The 19,326-nt window shown below is 42.1% G+C and overlaps 1 protein-coding gene across 5 annotated transcripts in view; it reads left to right on the plus strand.

Annotated features, from left to right (window-relative positions):
• The first annotated feature begins 317 nt into the window (after positions 1 to 317).
• PDE5A (phosphodiesterase 5A) overlaps positions 318 to 19,326 on the plus strand; it is a 50,021-nt gene continuing 31,012 nt past the window's right edge. For 2 of the 5 annotated variants that reach the window (XM_018083888.2, XM_018083889.2), the window contains exons 1-3: positions 318 to 422; positions 12,631 to 13,213; positions 13,859 to 13,948. In XM_018083888.2, the coding sequence (XP_017939377.1) occupies positions 319 to 422; positions 12,631 to 13,213; positions 13,859 to 13,948 (777 nt within the window). In that variant the 5' untranslated portion in view covers position 318. Of the gene's footprint in view, positions 423 to 1,392; positions 1,716 to 1,779; positions 1,917 to 12,630; positions 13,214 to 13,858; positions 13,949 to 19,326 lie in introns of those variants that run through there. The other 3 variants (XM_018083891.2, XM_018083892.2, XM_018083890.2) reach the window with 3 other exon arrangements.

Consider the following 19,326-nt stretch of genomic DNA (forward strand, 5'->3'; position numbering starts at 1 on the left):
ACATATTGACACCCCGCAGCGAACCACTCCGAAGTGACACCCGATTTCCCACTTTTTGGAGGCAGGCGGGGCCGCGGCGGAGGTGGAGCCGGCTGTGCCCGCGGCGGGACCGGCGGCCGGGCCGGAGATGCGCTGAGGTGCCGCGCACCGGGCTTTCCTGCCGGGCCGCACACCGTTGGAAGCGCGGCGCAGGCACGGCGTTGGGAGCCCCGGCACCGGGCAGCGCAGGAGGCCGGGGCCGGGGCTGGCTGGGGCCGTGCCGGGGGGAAGGCAGGCGCCGGCAGCCGCGGCAGGAGGCGGCAGAGCGGCGGCGGGAGCATGGAGCGCTGCTCTGCCCCCCCGCCCGAGCAGGAAGCGGTGGAAGCGTGGCTGGACGATCACGGCGACTTTACCCGCTCTTACTTTGTTAGGAAAGCTACAAGGTAAGACCGGAGCGGAGGCGGATAGAGGCAGTTCCTTTCTTCCCAGCGAAAGCTCGCTCTTTCCCGTTTCCCTTTGCTGTCTCCAAAGAAAATAAAAAGAAGCGACTCCCCCAGGTCCCCTCCCGCCGCCCCCACCCTCGAAAGAGCAAAAACTGAAAGCAGGGCGCAGCAGCCCCGTTCGGCTGCCACCGACGGGCACACGCGGCGCTCCCCCGCAGGCTCTCGCCTGCAGCCCCCGGCCCGCGGCCGCTCCGCTGGGAAGCGCCCGCCCGGCACCGGGAGCCGGTCAGCGAAGCGATCCCAGCCTGGAGCTCCGTGCCCTGGACTCCTAGTTATTTATTTTTGTGGGTTTTTTTTCTCGCTTTAAAACAGCCATAGCCAACTTCTCGTGAGTAGCAAGCAAGTACGTATTTCCCAGCCCTGCGAAGTAGGTGGTAGCCTCAGACAGCATCTGTCTTGTGGAGGGTGGGTTATGTCAGTACTTAGTCAACGCAAAACAAAGCGCTGCTCTTCGAGAGCTCCGTCACCCTGTGGGCTCGTCACCTCTTCTGACATCAGGGCGGCCCCCGGCGGGGCGAGGGCCACGGGTTAAGTGCCGAGGGAGCTGACGAGCCGTGCGCGGTGCATTCGAGAGCGGAGCTCCGCCCGAGCAGGGGGGGCGAGCACCTCACGGCCGCCGTGCTGACCCCGGGACTGCGGGAGGGGAGCGGGGGAGCAGCCCCGGGCAGGGCAGTAGGCAGGGAGGGGTCGCTGCCCCGGGGGGAGCGGGGGCACAGCCCCGGGCAGGGAGGGATCGGTGCCCGGGGGGAGCGGGGGCACAGCCCCGGGCAGGGAGGGGTGGCTGCCCGGGGGGAGCGGGGGCACAGCCCCGGGCAGGGAGGGATTGGTGCCCGGGGGGAGCGGGGGCACAGCCCCGGGCAGGGAGGGGTGGCTGCCGGCAGAGGGCGGCGCGGGCCGCCGGGCTCCGCCGCTGCTCGGGGGCGGCCGCTCGGCTCTCGCCCCTTCTGGCTGTCGGTCCTCTCGAAGAGCCCGATGTCGAGGACCTGAAGAGCTCGTCGGGGCTTTTCTCCCCTCTTTGGCTTGACATGCTGCCTTTTGGAGATAAGACGAGGTATTTGCTCACCGTTGTCGCACACTTCGGCAGCGGGACTTCGAGTTGAATTGGACTAAATTCGGCTATTTTTAGAAGTGGAGTCAGGTTTCCATTTTGAATATTTTCCGATAAACAAAGCAGTGGGGATGCAGAGCACGGGCGATCTGCGGCTCCCACGGTCTGTCTCAGCGAGAGCTCGGGTTAGTGAGCGCTGTGCTTGGCTCCTCGGACACGCCGTCTCCGCGGGCTCGCTTTGCTCCTCTCCGCTGCCCTCCCGCTCCCGAGCCGCTCGCACCATCTGCTCACCGCTGCTGATTTACTGCTTCCCCGAGTCACTTAGCAGGGATGGATGCATTCTGAATGAGGTTTTGCTGCTGCTCCTCTCTGCATGGGATGGGGCGGTAAGATGAGAAATCCCCATTAATAATTGACTCGCAGAGAGCTAGAAAGCTTCGGGGGTCACCTGCTTACTTGTGACCATCTGTGTCAGGCGGTCCCCTTCTGCTGCTGCTTCCTTAGGTTCATTTGACAGAAAAAAAAAAAAGTAATAAAAATGCCTTTAAGGATGTCTTTTAAATGTTGATTTTGTTTTAAAACAGGCTGTGCATAGGTGCAGGATGCATAGGTGGAAGTAGTTAACCTTGATACTCTCCAGAACACTAGTGCATGGTGTGTCACTGAAGGGCAGCTTGTTTGCCCAGGAAATAGGGTGTTAGCAGCTTTGAGAAGTAGCATTTTATTAGTTCAGCCTGTCACACTTCCTTTGGAAACTGGATGTAGTATTGAACAAATAGGAATGCTAATTAATAGTAACCGCTGTGCCAGATTTGTTTTCCCCATGGACAGGTTTGGTTAATCCTTTTTTTTTTTTTTCTTTTTTTTTTTTTTAATGCTGAGGCACAGATTTGTGTTTGTGCGGCTCTGAAATAGGCAGTAGTTCAGAAAATACAATTCAGTCGTGTCTCCGTGATGGCCATGCCTCTGATTTAGAGAGGGCTCTGCAGAAAAACTGTTGACTTTTGAGTTCTTGCTTGGCAACAATTCTGTGATGTTTTTGAAATGATGGAAACATTGCATTTGTCTCAAAACTCTCTTCTCTGCTGTCGTGCATGGAATGTTTTGGGTTGGTTTTTTTTTTTTTTTGTCCTTGCTGTATGAATAGAAAACTATTACTATATAATAAGGAATACCTTTTTTATATATAAGTTTGTACCTCCAAAAGACAAATGACAAATTACTTAAGTGTATATTGGTTCAAAGAGGATGACATGAAGAGCTGCGCGGTTTGAAAGAACTGATGTACTTTGTAAAGAGGCTTAATGTTCTACGTGGTAGCGTTACTTAGAGCTTGAAAAGAGAAAACCCTAAAATTTAATGCCAGGCTTTGTTTTAGCTGAATCCTTGTAGAGCAGCACACACTGAACAAAGACTATGCTGTTAATGTTTTGCTACTTAGCATTATATTTACTCTCTCAAGTAAAGCAGCGTTCCTTGAACTAGTTTCAACTCTTTCCTAATCATAATTTACTGCCTCTCATTTTTTGTTTTGCTTCATAATATGCCACAGTTCTCACAGGTCCTAAAAGCAACAGACCAAGAAGTTAGTTAATTTGGTATCTTGAGGAGCACAGAGGCATATTTGACTTCATATATTTGACTTCACGGGCACAATTGCTAACGGATAGAGATAGTTTCTCTATCTGTTTCTCTAATATTTCTACATAATAATAGGAAAAGATCACCAGCTCAACCATTTATGACAGCGCCATACGAGCCCTTGCCACTGATAGTAATGAGCTTTGAATCAGAGCCTAATACAGGAATTTTATTATAGATATTAAATAATTTAAATATTTTCCTCTGCAATTAATTAATTCCCATAGCATTTTATACAGTAGTTCTTTTGGTAATTCCCACCAAAAAAAATTAATTAGGTGCCTTAATACTTATAAAACTAATTATTTGGGTGGTCTTACGCCTGCATATTTGTTTTGTTGGGTTTTTTTGAAGTATGGGAGTCACATCATCTCATATAATCATTGAATAGTTGTCTCCCGTTTGCACAGGGCAGTTTGATATTAGTGTCTGTTGTCATGATTCAAATAAAAATTACCTTTTCTGGCAAGGCAGCACTTCAAAAGATGATATTTCTTTCTATTAACAATTAGTTCATAGCAACTGCTGGAGTCGCTGGGCTCCCCAGTCTGTGTTCTGGGCTCTTGGAGGGAAGGGCTGCCGGTCGTCTGCTTAACAAACGTGCACCTGCTTTCGTCCCTGCCCTACACCGGGTTGTAGAGGATGAGGACACTCGAATGTCTTACCCCTCGTATTTTGGTGTGCAATGCCCCGAGGTGGGCAGTGCCTGCAGGCAGGCCGCCTCACTGCCTCCCTTGAGCCTGGGCCGGCTTCATGGATATCCTCCGACAGTGCCGTGCTCGTGGGAGGCTGCAGTCCCACAGCGTGTCATCCCGGGGAATAGCTGTGAATTATCCCTCCTTCGAGGCCGGGAATAAACCGCCATCCCACCAGTAGGAAGCTACGGAATCAGTTTTTTACTACTTTACCCTGTACCAGGCAGACAAGTGGTGTGCAGAGGCAGTATAAATAGGTATTATCCATGAAGTGCTGTTCCAGTGGGATCAAAGTGCAGAACAACAAAGGGGAAGTGTGTCACCAGCACACTTGGGGATGAGATGGATTTGGTTCACTCCGTGATACACAGTGCTGGTAACAAACCTTCTGGCTGGAGAGTTTTTTATACTGCACATTTAAAGATCAAGAGTTTCTAAATGCCCAGCTCCTACTAAATTTAAGATTTTTTTTTTTTCCAACTCCTCTTATTATTTTTCCCCTTCCAAAAGTTTTGGAATCGCCTGCCACATTCTGGCTTCCCAGAAGAAGAAACCTTTTGAAGTAAAATGATTCTTCTTTTAGATTGTGTCTTGTGTTTCCCCATCCTGTTGCTACAGCCGTAATTGTTCTAACTAGACTCTATGAAGGCATAATCTGCAGGGGTTTTTTATCACATTTATGGCTTTTTGTCTTCCTGAAGTTTTACCTTTTTATGTTCTTTTAAAAAAAGCAATCCACACATTGCCATGCTCAAACATGATACTTATTATAACCCCCTATGGAATACTTCTGTATTTCTGACTTCCTGTTTGTCCCTACTTTTAAAAATATGGGAGTGATTCTGCCTTGGTGCTCTTTGCAGTCAGAAGCAGCAGACTGCCAAAACAGCCAGAGTAAAAGGTCTCCTCTTGGTTAGAGGTAACTGCTTTGTTACAGGCAGTTTTTGTCTGGTCTCCTAAATGTCCGGCACGATGGAGACAAATTATTGACCCAAATTTTATATGCCTTTCACTGGAAATAAGATTATTTTGTTATAAATAAATAAATGGCTTATTAGCAGGGTTGGGAAATATTTACAAATGAATTAAGGTGGGGTTGTATTTGGAAAAATAAATGTCCCTAACAGCATGGTACTTCATAGTGCTTCACTGAGGATTCCAGGAGTCTCAGTTACTGGGACACTGCGCTGGAATCCAGAAACTGCATGACTTGAATATATCGATTACAATTATTCCTTTGAAAAAACCCAAGCACAGTTGTTTGGGTTTTTTTTCCGTCTTCATGGCTGGTGGACAATCAATTTGTGATGTCCTGCCTGCAGCACTGCATTACTGGGGACATTTGCCTTCTAGTCTCTGTGTCTCGAGGGCTTTTCATTTTGAGCTGGTTATTTGAGGGCGACTCTCGTAAATATTACGTGTCATATGCGTTATGTCACTGTTTTTGTTTGGTAACACATGTGTGCTTAATTTTTTCTGAAGGAATATTCAGGTTTTCAAAGACAGAGCTGTTGAAGGTCTTCTGCACCGAAATGTGCTTTGGCCCATGTTTTTCTTATAAAGGTATCACTGACATATAAAAATATAATAATGCTAAAAATATACAGGTGTGAGCCATATTCATCCCTGTTTACCACAGTAAATAGACAGTGGGCTTTGAACTTGTATGACTGAAGGACCCCTCACAGCTTTCCAGGGGAGGCACAGAATCCTGTGCACATTGTTTGGATGTGCTGAAGGGGGACTTGCTTTTTTCTAAGTTACCCTGTGTGAAGTATTAACAAGAGGACTGCAGACCCACTGATTCTTTGGACTATGGCTTGGAAAAACCACAGGAAGCAGTGGTGTTAAGGCAGGGATCAGAATATTTTCTTCCACTTATTTAGTTTTATTGGATGTTTACTGAGCTTTTCTGAGAAGTAAGGACAGGAAAAAAAATTGATTTCTGTGAAATTTTGCAAAGTTTTCTTCTTGGTCTAATGACCTTTGTAGTTATCCCACTTATAAATAATGTATCCATATCCTTATGCCTTTCTTGATAACAGCAAAGCATTAAGATCATCTCAAACTATTTTAAACTCCTGACTCCAAAAGCACTCAGGAAGGTAAGGAATGTTACCCACATTCATGAAGTTGTAAATGTGATTGAGTATTTCTGGCATTTGTTGTTGGAAATAAAGGTAGGTGTGTGCTGGAGTATCTTGGAAACCACCTCTAAAACAGCTATTACTGTAGACTGAAGAAACTGTCATTTGAGAAATTATAAGAAACCACTTACTAGCAATTTACATCTTAAATTCCCTAAAAGCTCTAAACTGAACTCCTACACAGAATGTTTTGGTGTGAAGATGAACTAGGCAGCAGAAGATTCTGAGTAGCTCCAAGGAGAACGTGCTTTTACTACGTACAGTTTGCCCCAGGTGACAAAGAAACAAACGGGTGTGCACAATACACTAATTAAAACACTGCTGGTAAACCTTTGGTAGAAAATAAGATGGGGGGAACTACTTTAACAGTTAACACCCCTTTCTGCCTTCTTTTGTTTCGGGGTAACTTTACTATCATATTATATTCATGATAAATCACCTGTGATGTCCTCAGACCCAATAAAGTTCATCACAGCCTATGTTTATGCTGAATTAAAGCTGAGTTGTGTGGGAATACATGGCTGAGATCAAGGATTACAAACAAAGGAATTCCAGGCAATACATTCCTGACTTGAACTAATATTTTACCACCTGTTTTCATTTTCACTGTTAAAGCGGAAGCATTTTGCTTCTGCCACGAAAAAAATACAGTTAACCAAACCGCAGTATAAAAGTAATTCTCTTCCCCACTGGCAAAGAAACATACTTAAATTTATATGGAATGCTTTCTCATTTATATGATTGACTCGAAGAAAACAATATAAAAAAAAAAAAAGGGAATTAAATACAAAATGAGCTATTTATGAAGTGCCAGAAAAGAAGCCCTACTCAAACGGCCCTTGTGGAGAACTCAGTGGTTGTAGTTTCACATCAGGTCTGGCACTGAAAATACAGCCACTAAATATATTTGCTTAGTAAAAGATGTATATTTTTCCCATTTATTTGTGCATTATGGTGAACTCATCCCAGCACAGAGAGCCATCCTTAAGCCTCTGCACCACTTAAGTCCTACTAAACCCCTGTTTTAGGAATTTAGTGGGCCTGAGGTCTCCAGGTAGGTGTGAACTTCAGTCTTAATCCATCTTTCACCAAAATTACTGGTATTGTCCTGTGGCTTTCCACAATAAAATCATTATGTACATAATTATTTTTAAAATTTTGAGTTTGGAACAAGAAATAAAGGTCAGGTCTTAGAATCTGACCTTCAGTCCCAGAGGATTTGTTCTGTCTTCCTTTATAGTGTGACTAGAAGGTCCCTTCTGTGGAAGAAAGCTTTCTTATAAAAAGTTAAGCTTGCAGTTTGGTTGTTAAAGAAAACTTGAAAATAGCCAGTTAGAGTTAGTTCTCCACTTTGAATACGTTTGTTACAGATAATAAAGCAACCTCTGGCTCCTATTTTAAAAAATGTGCATTCAGACAAGATCGAAATTTCATAGTTCTGAAAAGCTAATTCAGTCTTTTATGAGCATGGTTTGAACCAAGAATTAGAGTCCTTAATTTAGATCTGTATTCTGACAGAAGTCATTTGTGCCACTGGAAATGTTTAATCTTAAATGTGTGCTAATATATTGGACTGAGATGTGCTAAAAAATTGGCACTCGCTTTAAGTCATACTTCATCCTGAAAAACTGCTTGCCTACCACTGTGAGAAATGGCATCTCCACTAACTATAATAGGAAAGGGTTTAAGGAAAAACAACTGTTGTTTTTGTCAAGCTACTCTTTCAGTCAGTTTGCAAACACTTCTTTTACAGTCAGTTTGCTCTTTCCATCTAACGAGGCCTCTTTTCTACGGCCAGAAAAGGCAAAAACCCACTTAGAGCATGAGGGTGAAATAGCAAGTGGGAAGGCAAGTGTGATGTCCTAGTAGCTTTGAATTCCAAATTCATTTGTTAAAACTGAATAGGCTTTGAGTTATTGCTAATGCTTTAAATGATCTCCATGTTTAAATTATGCCAGGATGCGGGAGAGAAATTTGAAGACATCTAGTGGTTATATTAAGGAAGGCAATTGAGAAAATAGTTATGAAGCTTAGCTTGAAATACAGATGGTTTCAACACTGGCACGATTAGGCCCCAGGAATTCAGATACCTGAAAGCTGGCATTTTCTAGTAGGCAAGTTTGGAATCCTTCTCCTGAAGTGTGTTATCAGCAACTGCTGGTTTGAGTGAAAAATTAGCAAAACAGGCCACACAACTACTGAAACATTAAACATGGTATATATGAAAGATTTATGAGCAACAGAGAAAATGGGGAATTATTAGTTGTTTCACTGAAAGCTACTTATCACTCGGTTCTGTTATGGTACTGTGATTATTAAGCATTCTTTGTGCAAGACAAGCAAGATGCAGTTTACTGTCACTGTTGCACCTTGGTATTAGTTTTGCATTCTGGTTTTTGCCCATTTTGTCCAAAGATACCAAACAGTTGCTGAATGGTCATGTTGGTACTGTCTTACATATGCAGTGTGGTTATATATGTGAGCAAGACAATCATAATCTGGCTGTTAATATTTAAACATCTTCACTGGGTTGGGTTTTTTTATGAGAAGTCTGCTGTGTATTTTGAAGATAATCACAATGAAGATGGGTACAGTAAATTATTTAATATTCCCAGTGTATGAATAGAATAGTGATTGGTGTTGTGTCAGCATGGTTTAACACACAGGCCCAGGAAATACAGCAAGGTTCTTCTCAGGTCTTAGACCTGAGGGTGTCTTCAGCTCTCCTTGTGCCCTCCTGCATGACCTGGCTCAAGCCATGTCACATCCTTGTGCCTGTGTTTTCTTACCAAGTGATCTATTTTTGTTGCCTATTCATATTGAAAACTTCTTGCTTTATAGGACTTTCTATACAGCATTTAACAAATCAGGGCCAAAGAATTCCTCTGAAGTTCCCAAGTCCCCATGTACTGCAGATAATGTGTATTTGTATATAAGCAATGAGAGAGGGGAGGATCACACAGTCTTTTTTTTTTTTCCTTCAAATGTTTTGCCTCCCACTGTATTTTCATCCCCTTCCCATCCCCATCTCTCCAAAATTCCTCTCCAGTTTTGTCACCTGCTGATGGAGTCACCAGCCAAATTCAGCAGTCACTACTGTCCTGTGCTTTACAGAGGAAAGACTGGGTTTGGCTGATAGAAGTCACTAAAAAATTGCTATTTATGAACTCTGGGATAAATCACAGCTCTCCTGAGTGAAGGCTCATACTGCAGTAAAGGATGCATCCAGGTCATGAGGAATGGATGCTGTAACTCCTCAACAGGCAGTGATTGCTGTGCTGGGATAGAGACATTGCATTGATTTTAACTGTCTGCATGGATCAGAATCTGCTCCTGCACCTTCTAAACTACAGCAAGGCTCTTGTACTTACAGTCGTCTCTTGACAATGCCAATGCCTAATGCAAACTATTCATATGAATAGAGTAGTCACAAGTGTTTATTTCTTCCTGTAGCCCTTTAAAAACGACATCTTAATCCTACATAGCACTTGTTACTAATTTCCAGTTACCTCACTTGTGGTTCAGTAAGTGTCTGGTATCAGCTATCTGTTGAGCTGGTTCTGTGCTGTGAGAGTACTCCTGTTAGTCATAATACTCCTCTTGTCAGGCATTGTTAAATAGGATTGAGTGTCAACAAGCAAATGCATGTCAGGACTTTGCCTGATAGATTTTAAATAGAGTTAGAATACGTCAGCTAATGAGAAATGCCAGTTCTTCCACCCCTGTGTGTAACTGGGTGAGTAAAAGGAGCTAAATAGTTTCCTTGTTAGAAGAGGCATTCAGTAAAGGTCAGCGAACACTGTTCTTTTTCCAGGGAATTTGAATGGCTTTCCTGTTGCCCAAATAAAAATGCTTAAATGGTTTGAAGTTGCAAAGCATGCTTTAAACAGTTTAGTTAAGGATTTGTTGCTGTCGTTGTTAACTTAAGGAGCTTTCTGGGAATCACGCACCTTGTTGGCAAGTTACTGAACCATCATCTAAGAGACATGAAAGGACAGGAATAAGTTACTCATATTTATGCAGCTCCACATATAGTTCTGTTCAATGCTGCAGCGCTTCATAAACAGTGCAGATACCCAACAAGTAGTCAGTTCCTGCTAAATGTAATTCCTTTCATGTGAAAGGTTTTACAGTTATGTTCCACATCCCTCGGTAACCTCCACGAGACAGAGAAATGAAAGCTTATTTTACACAGTAAAAAGGCAAAATGGTAAAAACTGAATAATTTCATGGCCACAGTTTGAGAACAGGTATTAGAATTCAGAGTACTGATTGCTACTGCTACAGGCCAGGGGACATCATTATACAACACTCCAGAATAAATAAAATGACAGGTTTCAACTGATAAATCAAACTTTTGCTGTAGCTTTTGCCAGATTCTTTCTCTGCCCTTGCATCTTGTATCAACTTGTCCACGTATGTAAATTCAATGTAAACCAGAAGTAGGTGAAATGACAGCATTTTATATTCTCCTTTACTCATGAGGAAATAAGCAGTGAATCAGATTGCTCTGCAAATTGCTCTCACCCAACAATTGTACAATTGTGAATCTAGGTCAAGGCACTTCTTTAAAACTACTGATTATTCTGCACCTACCTTCTTGTGTCTCAGGTTTAAATCCACTCACCTGGCATTTTCAGGTTCTTTTCTGCAGCCTTAGTGCTAGATGATAATTTTGTTTAGAAAAAGCTAAAATTTTCCAGGTAATTTATTTTTTTGAGGAGATTCAGAGTAAAACAAGAAGAACCCACATATAACACACAGGGTGACAGGAGTTACCAGCACTGATTGTAGAGGTTGTACTCCATTTACTTACAAATTTTTTGCATCTTAAGCTTTTTATTTTCCTTAGGGATATTTTTGGTCATTTTCATCCCAAATTTTTATTCTTTCTTATTCAGTCCAATAAATGAAAATTCCAAATGTTACCAAATGCCAGCTTGTTATTTTGACTCTCACTGAAACAGCTTTTGCAAATGTAACATTGTCCTATGCAAATCATATTATGTGTTTCAGTAATGCATGGTCACGACTCCCATTTATCCTTTTTAAGTACTGTAAAGTAATACTGTTAAAGTTCTAATAATAAATTAATTGTTCTTTATGCTGCTTCACTACAAGAAGCATTTGGATGAGGTAACTCCACAAAAAATAGGTATCACTGCTATAATACAGGTCATGGGTAGTTTTAATAATTCAGTGTTTTATACCAAGTTTGCCTGCAGTTGAGGTCTCCAAATGATACGTGATTGCAAAATCTGGAAAACTCTTTCAAACCTCCCCAACAGAAGAAAAAAAGGGCATATTTGAAGTACACTGGGGCATGTAACCGATCAGCGGGTGACTAACCTGACTCATCTCCATGGCTTCATTCAGCTCCACTCTCAGAATTCCTGTGGGCTGCTGAGCAAATAAAAAATATCCCAAATTTAAAACATGACCACCAGGAAAGGTTTCCAAAAGATCAGACTTCTAACAGGGATTTTTTTTTTTTGCTGCTCACAGGCCTGTATGTTATGTAATGCAGCAAAAAGATCGTTACTTCTAAGAGTAGGGCATGGGCTGTGAGGGATCCTCGGCACTGAGCAAACGAAATAAAAAGCCCTGCATTTTAAAAAAAAACCAGCCAAAACAAACAAACAAACAACCCCCCAACCAAACAAACCCAATTTTGGACAAGAAAATATTATGGTGATAAGAAAAAGTATCCTCCTGTTCTTGATGATATGTTTGCCTGTGCCTAATTGAAGACATGCTGTATTTAGTGAGGACATTATTAGGGTTGGCTTCCTAGTGCTAATTAATTTGAGAAATACAGTTAAATACTAGAGATGCATGACATTTTTTTAATTGGTGATGAACTCTTAAAAAATACAATTTTAGGGTTATTCAGTATTTTGGGTTGAGTTAGACACTGAGTTTCATCTGCAAGGAAAGGAAATAGGAAAGATGTTTGAAAACAGTCTGTCCTTTCATTATTTTGAAGGGGCTGAAATAGAAACATTCATGTTTCTTTATGACAGTTTTTAAGCAAAACTTCTATGCTTTGAGTCAAACCAGCATTTTTAATTAACTCAGAGAGCAGAGGAAGTTAACTTAAAAATAGAAGATCGGCGACATAAAAATAGGAGGGGTGGCAGGTGATTTGACAGAGGGAATTAAAGTTCGGAATTATCTTTTTAGAGGTCAGAAATGGTCTGAAAAACAGAATTAAAGCAGAAGGTTTTGTCTTCATACAAATTGTATATACACCTTATACAGAAATCCAGATCTCAGGAATGGGAAGGACCGGAACTTTTCAAGCACAAAATGATGGTGTAAACTTCTGATCTGTACTCTGAAAGGCACAGTGGTGGTCTCCCTCTGCCCTACCCAGGTATTTCCTTTAGGCAGAAATAGCTTCTTTTTTATGGGGCATAAAATGTTACTGCTTGATCTGGGCTGAGTGCTTCATAAAATTGGAAAGCATTGATCCAGAGGAGCCTAAAGGTGCATCGGTGTCCTCTGGGTGAAAAGGTTTCCAGTTCTCCTCTTTGCAGCATCGGCTTCCAATATGTGTTAGTGCCCGAGGGTTTTCCGTTCACATCGCTCACTGTATTTGGATTTTTGTTTGACAGAGAAATGGTTAATGCATGGTTTGCTGAGAGAGTTCACACCATCCCAGTCTGCAAGGAGGGAACCAAGTCCCAGAGCGAATCCTGTGCTTGTCACCAGCCTGCCTGTGCCGAGACCACCAGCCCTGGGACACCGGCGAGGAAAATCTCTGCTTCGGAATTTGACAGACCCCTAAGGCCTATTTTTGTCACGGACTCGGTAGGAGCAGTGAGCTTCCTCTCAGGCTCTGAAAAGAAGGAACAGATGCCTCTGCCATCTCCAAGGATTGAGACCAGTGCAGGGGATCAGTGCTCAAGACTATTAGAACTTGTAAAAGACATTTCCAGTCACTTGGATGTCACGGCGCTGTGCCATAAGATCTTCCTGCATATCCACGAGCTGATAGCAGCGGACCGCTATTCCCTGTTCCTGGTCTGTGAGGACAGCTCCAATGAGAAGTTCCTCGTCAGCAGGCTGTTTGATGTGGCAGAAGGCTCCACCCTGGAAGAAGCTTCCAACAACTGCATCCGCCTGGAGTGGAACAAGGGCATTGTGGGGCACGTGGCAGCCATAGGCCAACCCCTGAACATCAAGAACGCCTATGAGGTGAGTCGAGGATACTTCTCCTGAGCAATTCTCCGACAAAAGAAGGTGCCTTATGATCAGCTGTTGAAATATTGCCACTTCAGTACCTGTATTAGGACCTGTGTTCACTTAAACTGGCGAAGGTGCAAAGCCCACCCCGTGGTTTTGGTTATAATACCTGTGCTGTAGATACATGTGTGCCCAGACACACGGCGCTGTGGCTGAAAGAACCAGAGTTTTGTAACAATATTGAGGTGAAAAATACGAAACAAGCAATCTCTGATAAAAGCAAAACCACTGACCGCAGTCATGAAACTTCGTTCCTCTGTGGCCATGTGTCTTTCAGTGTGTTTCTGTAACCTCTTCTTGATGATAAAAGCTCCACCAGGGATGGTTGGTCTGTGTACATGTTCATGATAATGATGGTCTAGGTGCAAGAAAAGACTTCTCCTAGGATTTGGGTGGGGGGTTTGTTGTTGTTGTTATTCGTGGTTTTTGTTTTAACACATTGAGAATAACAACTTCATATAATTATTATCTAGTAATGGAACCTTTGTTATCCTGGGTAACAGTTAAATCAAATATTCTGCTTTTCTTAACCTTTAAACCAAGTAAGAAAAATTAGTGATCCTTCAGCAAGCAGTCTAATAATTGTATTTTTTTCAGGATCCAAGATTCAATGCAGAAGTTGACCAGATCACAGGGTATAAGACTCAGAGCATCCTCTGTATGCCAATAAAGAATCACAGGGAAGAGGTAAGTTGCAGTCTTAGGATCACTTCAGGTAATACTGTTTCCAACCACGCTGACACTTTAAACTTCTATTAGCTGCCAGTCATTATCTTCCACTATAAAACTATCTCCTTTTTAAAAAAGACTGCTTTTGTTTGTTTGGACTTTAATTTTATCTTATCCAGTTCAGTAATGTAAGCCAAAGGGAACTGTCAGTGTTTAATCCCAGATGCAGCAGTAGAATATATGGATTTAACTCTAGAAGTGCCAGTCCTGCTTCCTGCACCAAGTATCTGTGAGCATTTAAGTTCTCTGCACACTTACTGGTCTATCCCAGAGCACTGAGACTGCAGTTAAGAGTTACTGTCAGTGAAGTACATTTGGGTTTCCTTTGATCCTGACTGTAGGAGCCTTCAGCCACAGCACCAGTTCCAGGAACACTCACAAAGGATAAGGCTCCCTATAGAGTGTGTCCGAGCTTTGAGGTGGAGATTTTCTCTCCTGAAATTCATTTATTTTTCAGAGCATTTGTGGTTTGCTTCCAGAGAGCTCAAAGTCCCCAAAAGAAAGGCTGCCAGGCTTGGTTTGAAGGCGTCATACCTTCTTCTTCTTGCTCTTCCATCTTTCACTCCTCTTACAGAGTTTTTCACCTTGGCTCTTACTGCACTGAACCTTTCTTTCATTAAATAAATTGATTAAGCTCCTGATTTAACTTGTCTATTGAATCTTACTGCACCTGACCCAGATGATCAGCCAGCTTTTCCTTTCTTCACGTACTACTAATTTTGGCCTAATTTTTTTTTTTTTTTTCAGTTCTTCCAAGGACAGCATTTGATCCTTTCCTACTCTTGCTTAAAAGTCTCCCCCTGCAGCCACCGCTGGCCTTGGGCCAGCAGATGAGCAAAGCAGATGTGGTGGGAACAGCTGAGAGGCAAAAAATGCTGTGCCCCATGTAGATGGGAACAGAACTGAGTTACAAAGTCTTGCTGCTGGCCAGGGAGCGTGGAAGTGCCCACTTCTCCCCAGGTCCTACTGGTGGGTGGAGGAAGAAATAAGAGCTGCAGTCTGTGTGTCCAGTGCACCATGACTTAGGGGCTGAATAAACCTGCAATGGGCCGTGTCCTGGGCCAACTTTCTACTCCTAAGTGCATCAGCAAGGGGAAATGAAGCAGGAATTTGTTTATTTGGAAAAGTTCAGCCAACCTGAAGTTTGAGGAGAGTGTTATACTCATATGCAATAATTTGAAGGTGCTAAACTCTAAGAGTTCTTATAGGAAAGGATTGCAACTTTAATTTTTTCTGATTTTTACAGTCTGTACCAGAAAGTTTTTCTCCTTCTCACCACAACAAATGACTGGCATGTTTCTGGAGAGATCGTTGGAGGCAATGAATCAGTCCTCAATTTTCCATTTCCATTCTGCTGCTTTGTCTGTTTAAAAATCCCCAGAACAATACAGCCAGAATGCTGACTCCTCCCTGTTAAAAAATAAATAGATAAAATTTAAAAAATCCCCAAAGCCCCTCTATTAATATTGAGGCTACTGAATGCTGCCTTAGCCCAGGATGTCAGCAACCACAGTCAAAAGATGATTCTGGAGGTCATCCAAAAATAAGCACTGAGAAAGAGAAGCAACTGGGGCTTTCTGTTTGTTTGTTTAGTATTAGGACTGTTTTCTTAAAAACAAAAGAGTCAGTAATTGAGAGGAAGAAAATCTCATGCTGATTATTAAATCCTCTGGGCCTGCTGAAGTATGGAGATTTTTCCAGTAGATGCTTTTCACGTTTGCCTATATTTCCATGAGGCATGTGAGAAACCAAAGCCTCATTTAAAAATAACATCTAGTAAGAAATTCCACAGATGAAAAGCAAACAGTTTGATTCACAAAAGAGCCCATGAAAAGGACCCAGGAACTAGTAACAACGAAAGAAAGCTCCAAATGGTGCTGATTTGCCTTCTAGGGCTCCTGGAAAGCCAGGAAATGCAGTGGCACAGGTCTTCTGGTTTCGTTTGGGCTTGGATTCAGGGGCCCAGAGAAAGGATTGCAGAGGCTGTGGCAAATAACTATCACCTTGGATGTCTGCACCTGGTTTTGTAGGCACTTGTCAACAAACAGCCATTTCAACAGAACCAACAGGGAGTAGCAGTCCTTATTCCATTCCTTGGCTTAATCCAACCTGTGGAGTTATGCAGGGCTGACACAGGCTCAGCACAGCTCTCTGACAGGCTTGGAATATCTGGAGAATGGAAGGTCTCTGATGCACAGAGACACCACAGCTGCCACAGAACATCTATAGGAATCGCACAATTTTCTGTTACTGCTGTATTTTTTTCCATTCAGCTGTGCATAGTAATTTGCATTAAATTCAAATTCAGTTTGTTTTCTACTAAAATCTGTAGGATTTTCTCACATGGAACTTTTAACTGAATTAACTGAGACCTCTCTCCCAGGCTTCAACTAAGACTGAACTTCCCAGTAATTGGCTAGGGAAATGTTTTATTCTGGCAATTGTTTAGTTTGTTGTTCACTTTGCCCTGTTTGCTACTATTTCCAACAGCCTTAGAAAACATCCTGTTGCGTTTTGTTGTGTAAAACGTGAGCAGGCATGTTCCTGCCAGCCAGGGAAGTTATTTTCTCCCTCAGTGAACACTTCAGATATCGCAGTCGCTGCAGAATAGAGGAGCTCCAGCCAAGCTGACTTTAAACAAACTCCCCCAAGTTCCAGTAGCAGTCTTGCTGCAGGATTATGGAGATCAGTAATTTGCTTCTTGGGTGAATTTTCAGCTTATGCTGAGACACGTGTTACATTCACTGGACTGCTGGAAATCACGCAGGCTGCTGCTGGCATGAATGATAGAAGAGGATGTGAAATTTTAGTTTATTAAAAATGGAAGTCTGTAAATACAGTTCTGTCCCTGCAGGATAATTTTATAAGCCTGAATCAAAGCTCTACAAGACCAGGAGAGCGAAGTAAGGTTAACACCACTTAGTCTGTCTCCTGAAGTGTGTATGTTCTCTTATTGAAAATGAGATAAAAGTTGAGTTCCCCTCTTTCTGTTACCATTCTTTGGCTTAATGTAATTTTTCTTCAGGTGACAGCAGAAGCAAATCAAAAATATATCTTCCTAGGAAGCAAAATTAATTGTATTTTTGAGTCAGCAGAAGTAAGAACCAACTAAAAAGGGCACCAATGGCCTGTAGGGCTGGAAGAGCTTTTCCAGAGTTAGGCCTGTAATCCTAATGTGCAAAAACCTGCAGCATGAAACAATCGAGATAAAATCCAGAGCACAGTCATCAGTCATCACCTACTGGGAAACACTCTAGGAAGGCTGCTACTCTTAGAGGCAGGGCTCAGCTATGGCAAGAAAATAGTCAAAATAAAGTTCTCTAAGAATTAGAAGGAATCTCTTCTTGTAATGTGGATCAGGATTTCTTAAATGGGAAAAGTAGATAGAGAAGAAAGGTTAGAGGACAAGTGGAGCCCTGGAAGATTGCTTGTGCTGCCAGCAAGAATATTTTTAACCCCTTTCTTTCCTATTAGTTTTGCCTTGTGTGACCAAGAAATACACAGGCTAATTCTGGAGCTGCAGCAGGAGAATGACAAGGACTCAAACATACACATCTTTGCTTTATTGCTACATGACTCACCTGTTATATTTTCCCAATATTCTCCAAGCTTTATCTCAGATTTCTCTTGTTTATTGCCACAAACATTTCATGCTTTGTATGTACCTGTTATCTGAGAAAGTTTCCTGTGCAGCTGAGCTCAGAGTCACCTTGGATTCAATTTTTCTGCTGGTGCAAACATAACTCCCAGCTAGAGATCACTGGTCAGGCCTATTGTTATTGCTAATTTGTTTGTAATAAGTTTTAAAAATGAAGATTTGGGTTTCATACTGTGCTTGGTATTCTCTAAAATGCAGGCATATGTTCTCCATGGCCTAAAATGTTACTACATGATTTACTTTTGTCCTAATTACAAAATTACTTTAGTAACAGGAACAGATCCTCTTGAGTTCCCTATATCTTCTCCTAATTACCTGGTTGCAGGCAAGACTCCAATGGCTAAAAAATATCCATCTGAGGTTTTTCTCATTACTGTCTCTACACCATATCCTACAGAATGTAGAGAAGCACTGAAATTTGTACTGATATAAATGAGGCCACAATTTGGACCAGTTTAATTTTTAAAACTGTTCATTTTGTATGAAAAAAAATGCACACATTACACAGTTGTCTAAAAGCTTAGAATGCCACTGAAACAGCAACAACAAAGAAAAAGGTTTTGCACTTGCATGTTTTTTTTATCATATTCAAGTCAACTATGACTCTTTAGTAGGTTTATTTTCATTACTCCTTCCCTCCTCAGTTAAAACCTTTTATTGAAAGACCTTTACAAAGCTCTAAAACCGACCATTGCTTTTGGAACACCTGCCTTTGTTCATGTATCATAAGCCTGCAGTGCTGATAAAAGGAGCTTAAATAGTCCTTTTTATATATATATACACATATGGTCCTTTTACTGTTTTCTTATAGCTTTTTTAAGCAGCACAGACTTTGTTTTTGTGGAGGGGATGTATTTACACAAGATGAAAGCACTCACCTTCTGGATGCCTTGAAAAGCCTCTGGCCTTATTAAAGTTGTCTTAGCTCATGCTGGATCAAAACTGAAATAAAATAAAATAAATTAAATCAATACCCAGAGAAGACAGTGGTATGAGAAAAGGTGTCACCATTAATCTCTGCACGTGTAGGCTAAAATAAAAGCATATTGACTGCTTAAAGGATTTGCTTTTATTCAAAGTCTGCCATGGAAGTAGATAAGACTAGTGGTAAATTGTTACTACAGAAAGGAAGTTCACTGGATAACAAATATTCCTCCCTGAAGTGAATGAGAGGGTGACTGTGGGAAAAGCTGGGTGGTGTGGAAGGGAGCTGACAGTTCAGCTTTATTTCAGACAGACATTTTTGAGCCCACAGTTGGCAGCGATTCATCCTGCAGAACAATGACCTTGCTTGTAACATCAGTATTTGGGGAATGCGAGGCTGAGAGATAGTAAATTGTCTTCTTTTCCATTACAAAAATAAACCCACATGCCTTCTATCAGTTTAGCAGTTACAAATGTAATGATTAACAGTTAACTTTTTCAACATTTAACCACCACACACAGTTTTCTTCTGATATTGCTTATCCCCAAAAAAGCGAGATGAAAAAATACCATCATTAACACCTTGCATTGGTTTTACACTGCTTGGACTCAAACAAAGGAAGTTCTTTGCAGTTTTTCTGTCACTTGTTGTAATCATGCCAAAAAATCTGAAAAAATGTAAAAGCTTTGCCTATACTTTATGTCAGATTAATAACACTCTGCAAAGTCTCAAAAGGAAGGAAAACACACAGAA

The sequence above is a fragment of the Manacus vitellinus genome, unplaced genomic scaffold, assembly GCF_001715985.3.
Source record: "Manacus vitellinus isolate BGI_N305 unplaced genomic scaffold, ASM171598v3 scaffold_69_pilon, whole genome shotgun sequence".
In the NCBI taxonomy this organism is placed as follows: Eukaryota; Metazoa; Chordata; class Aves; order Passeriformes; family Pipridae; genus Manacus; species Manacus vitellinus.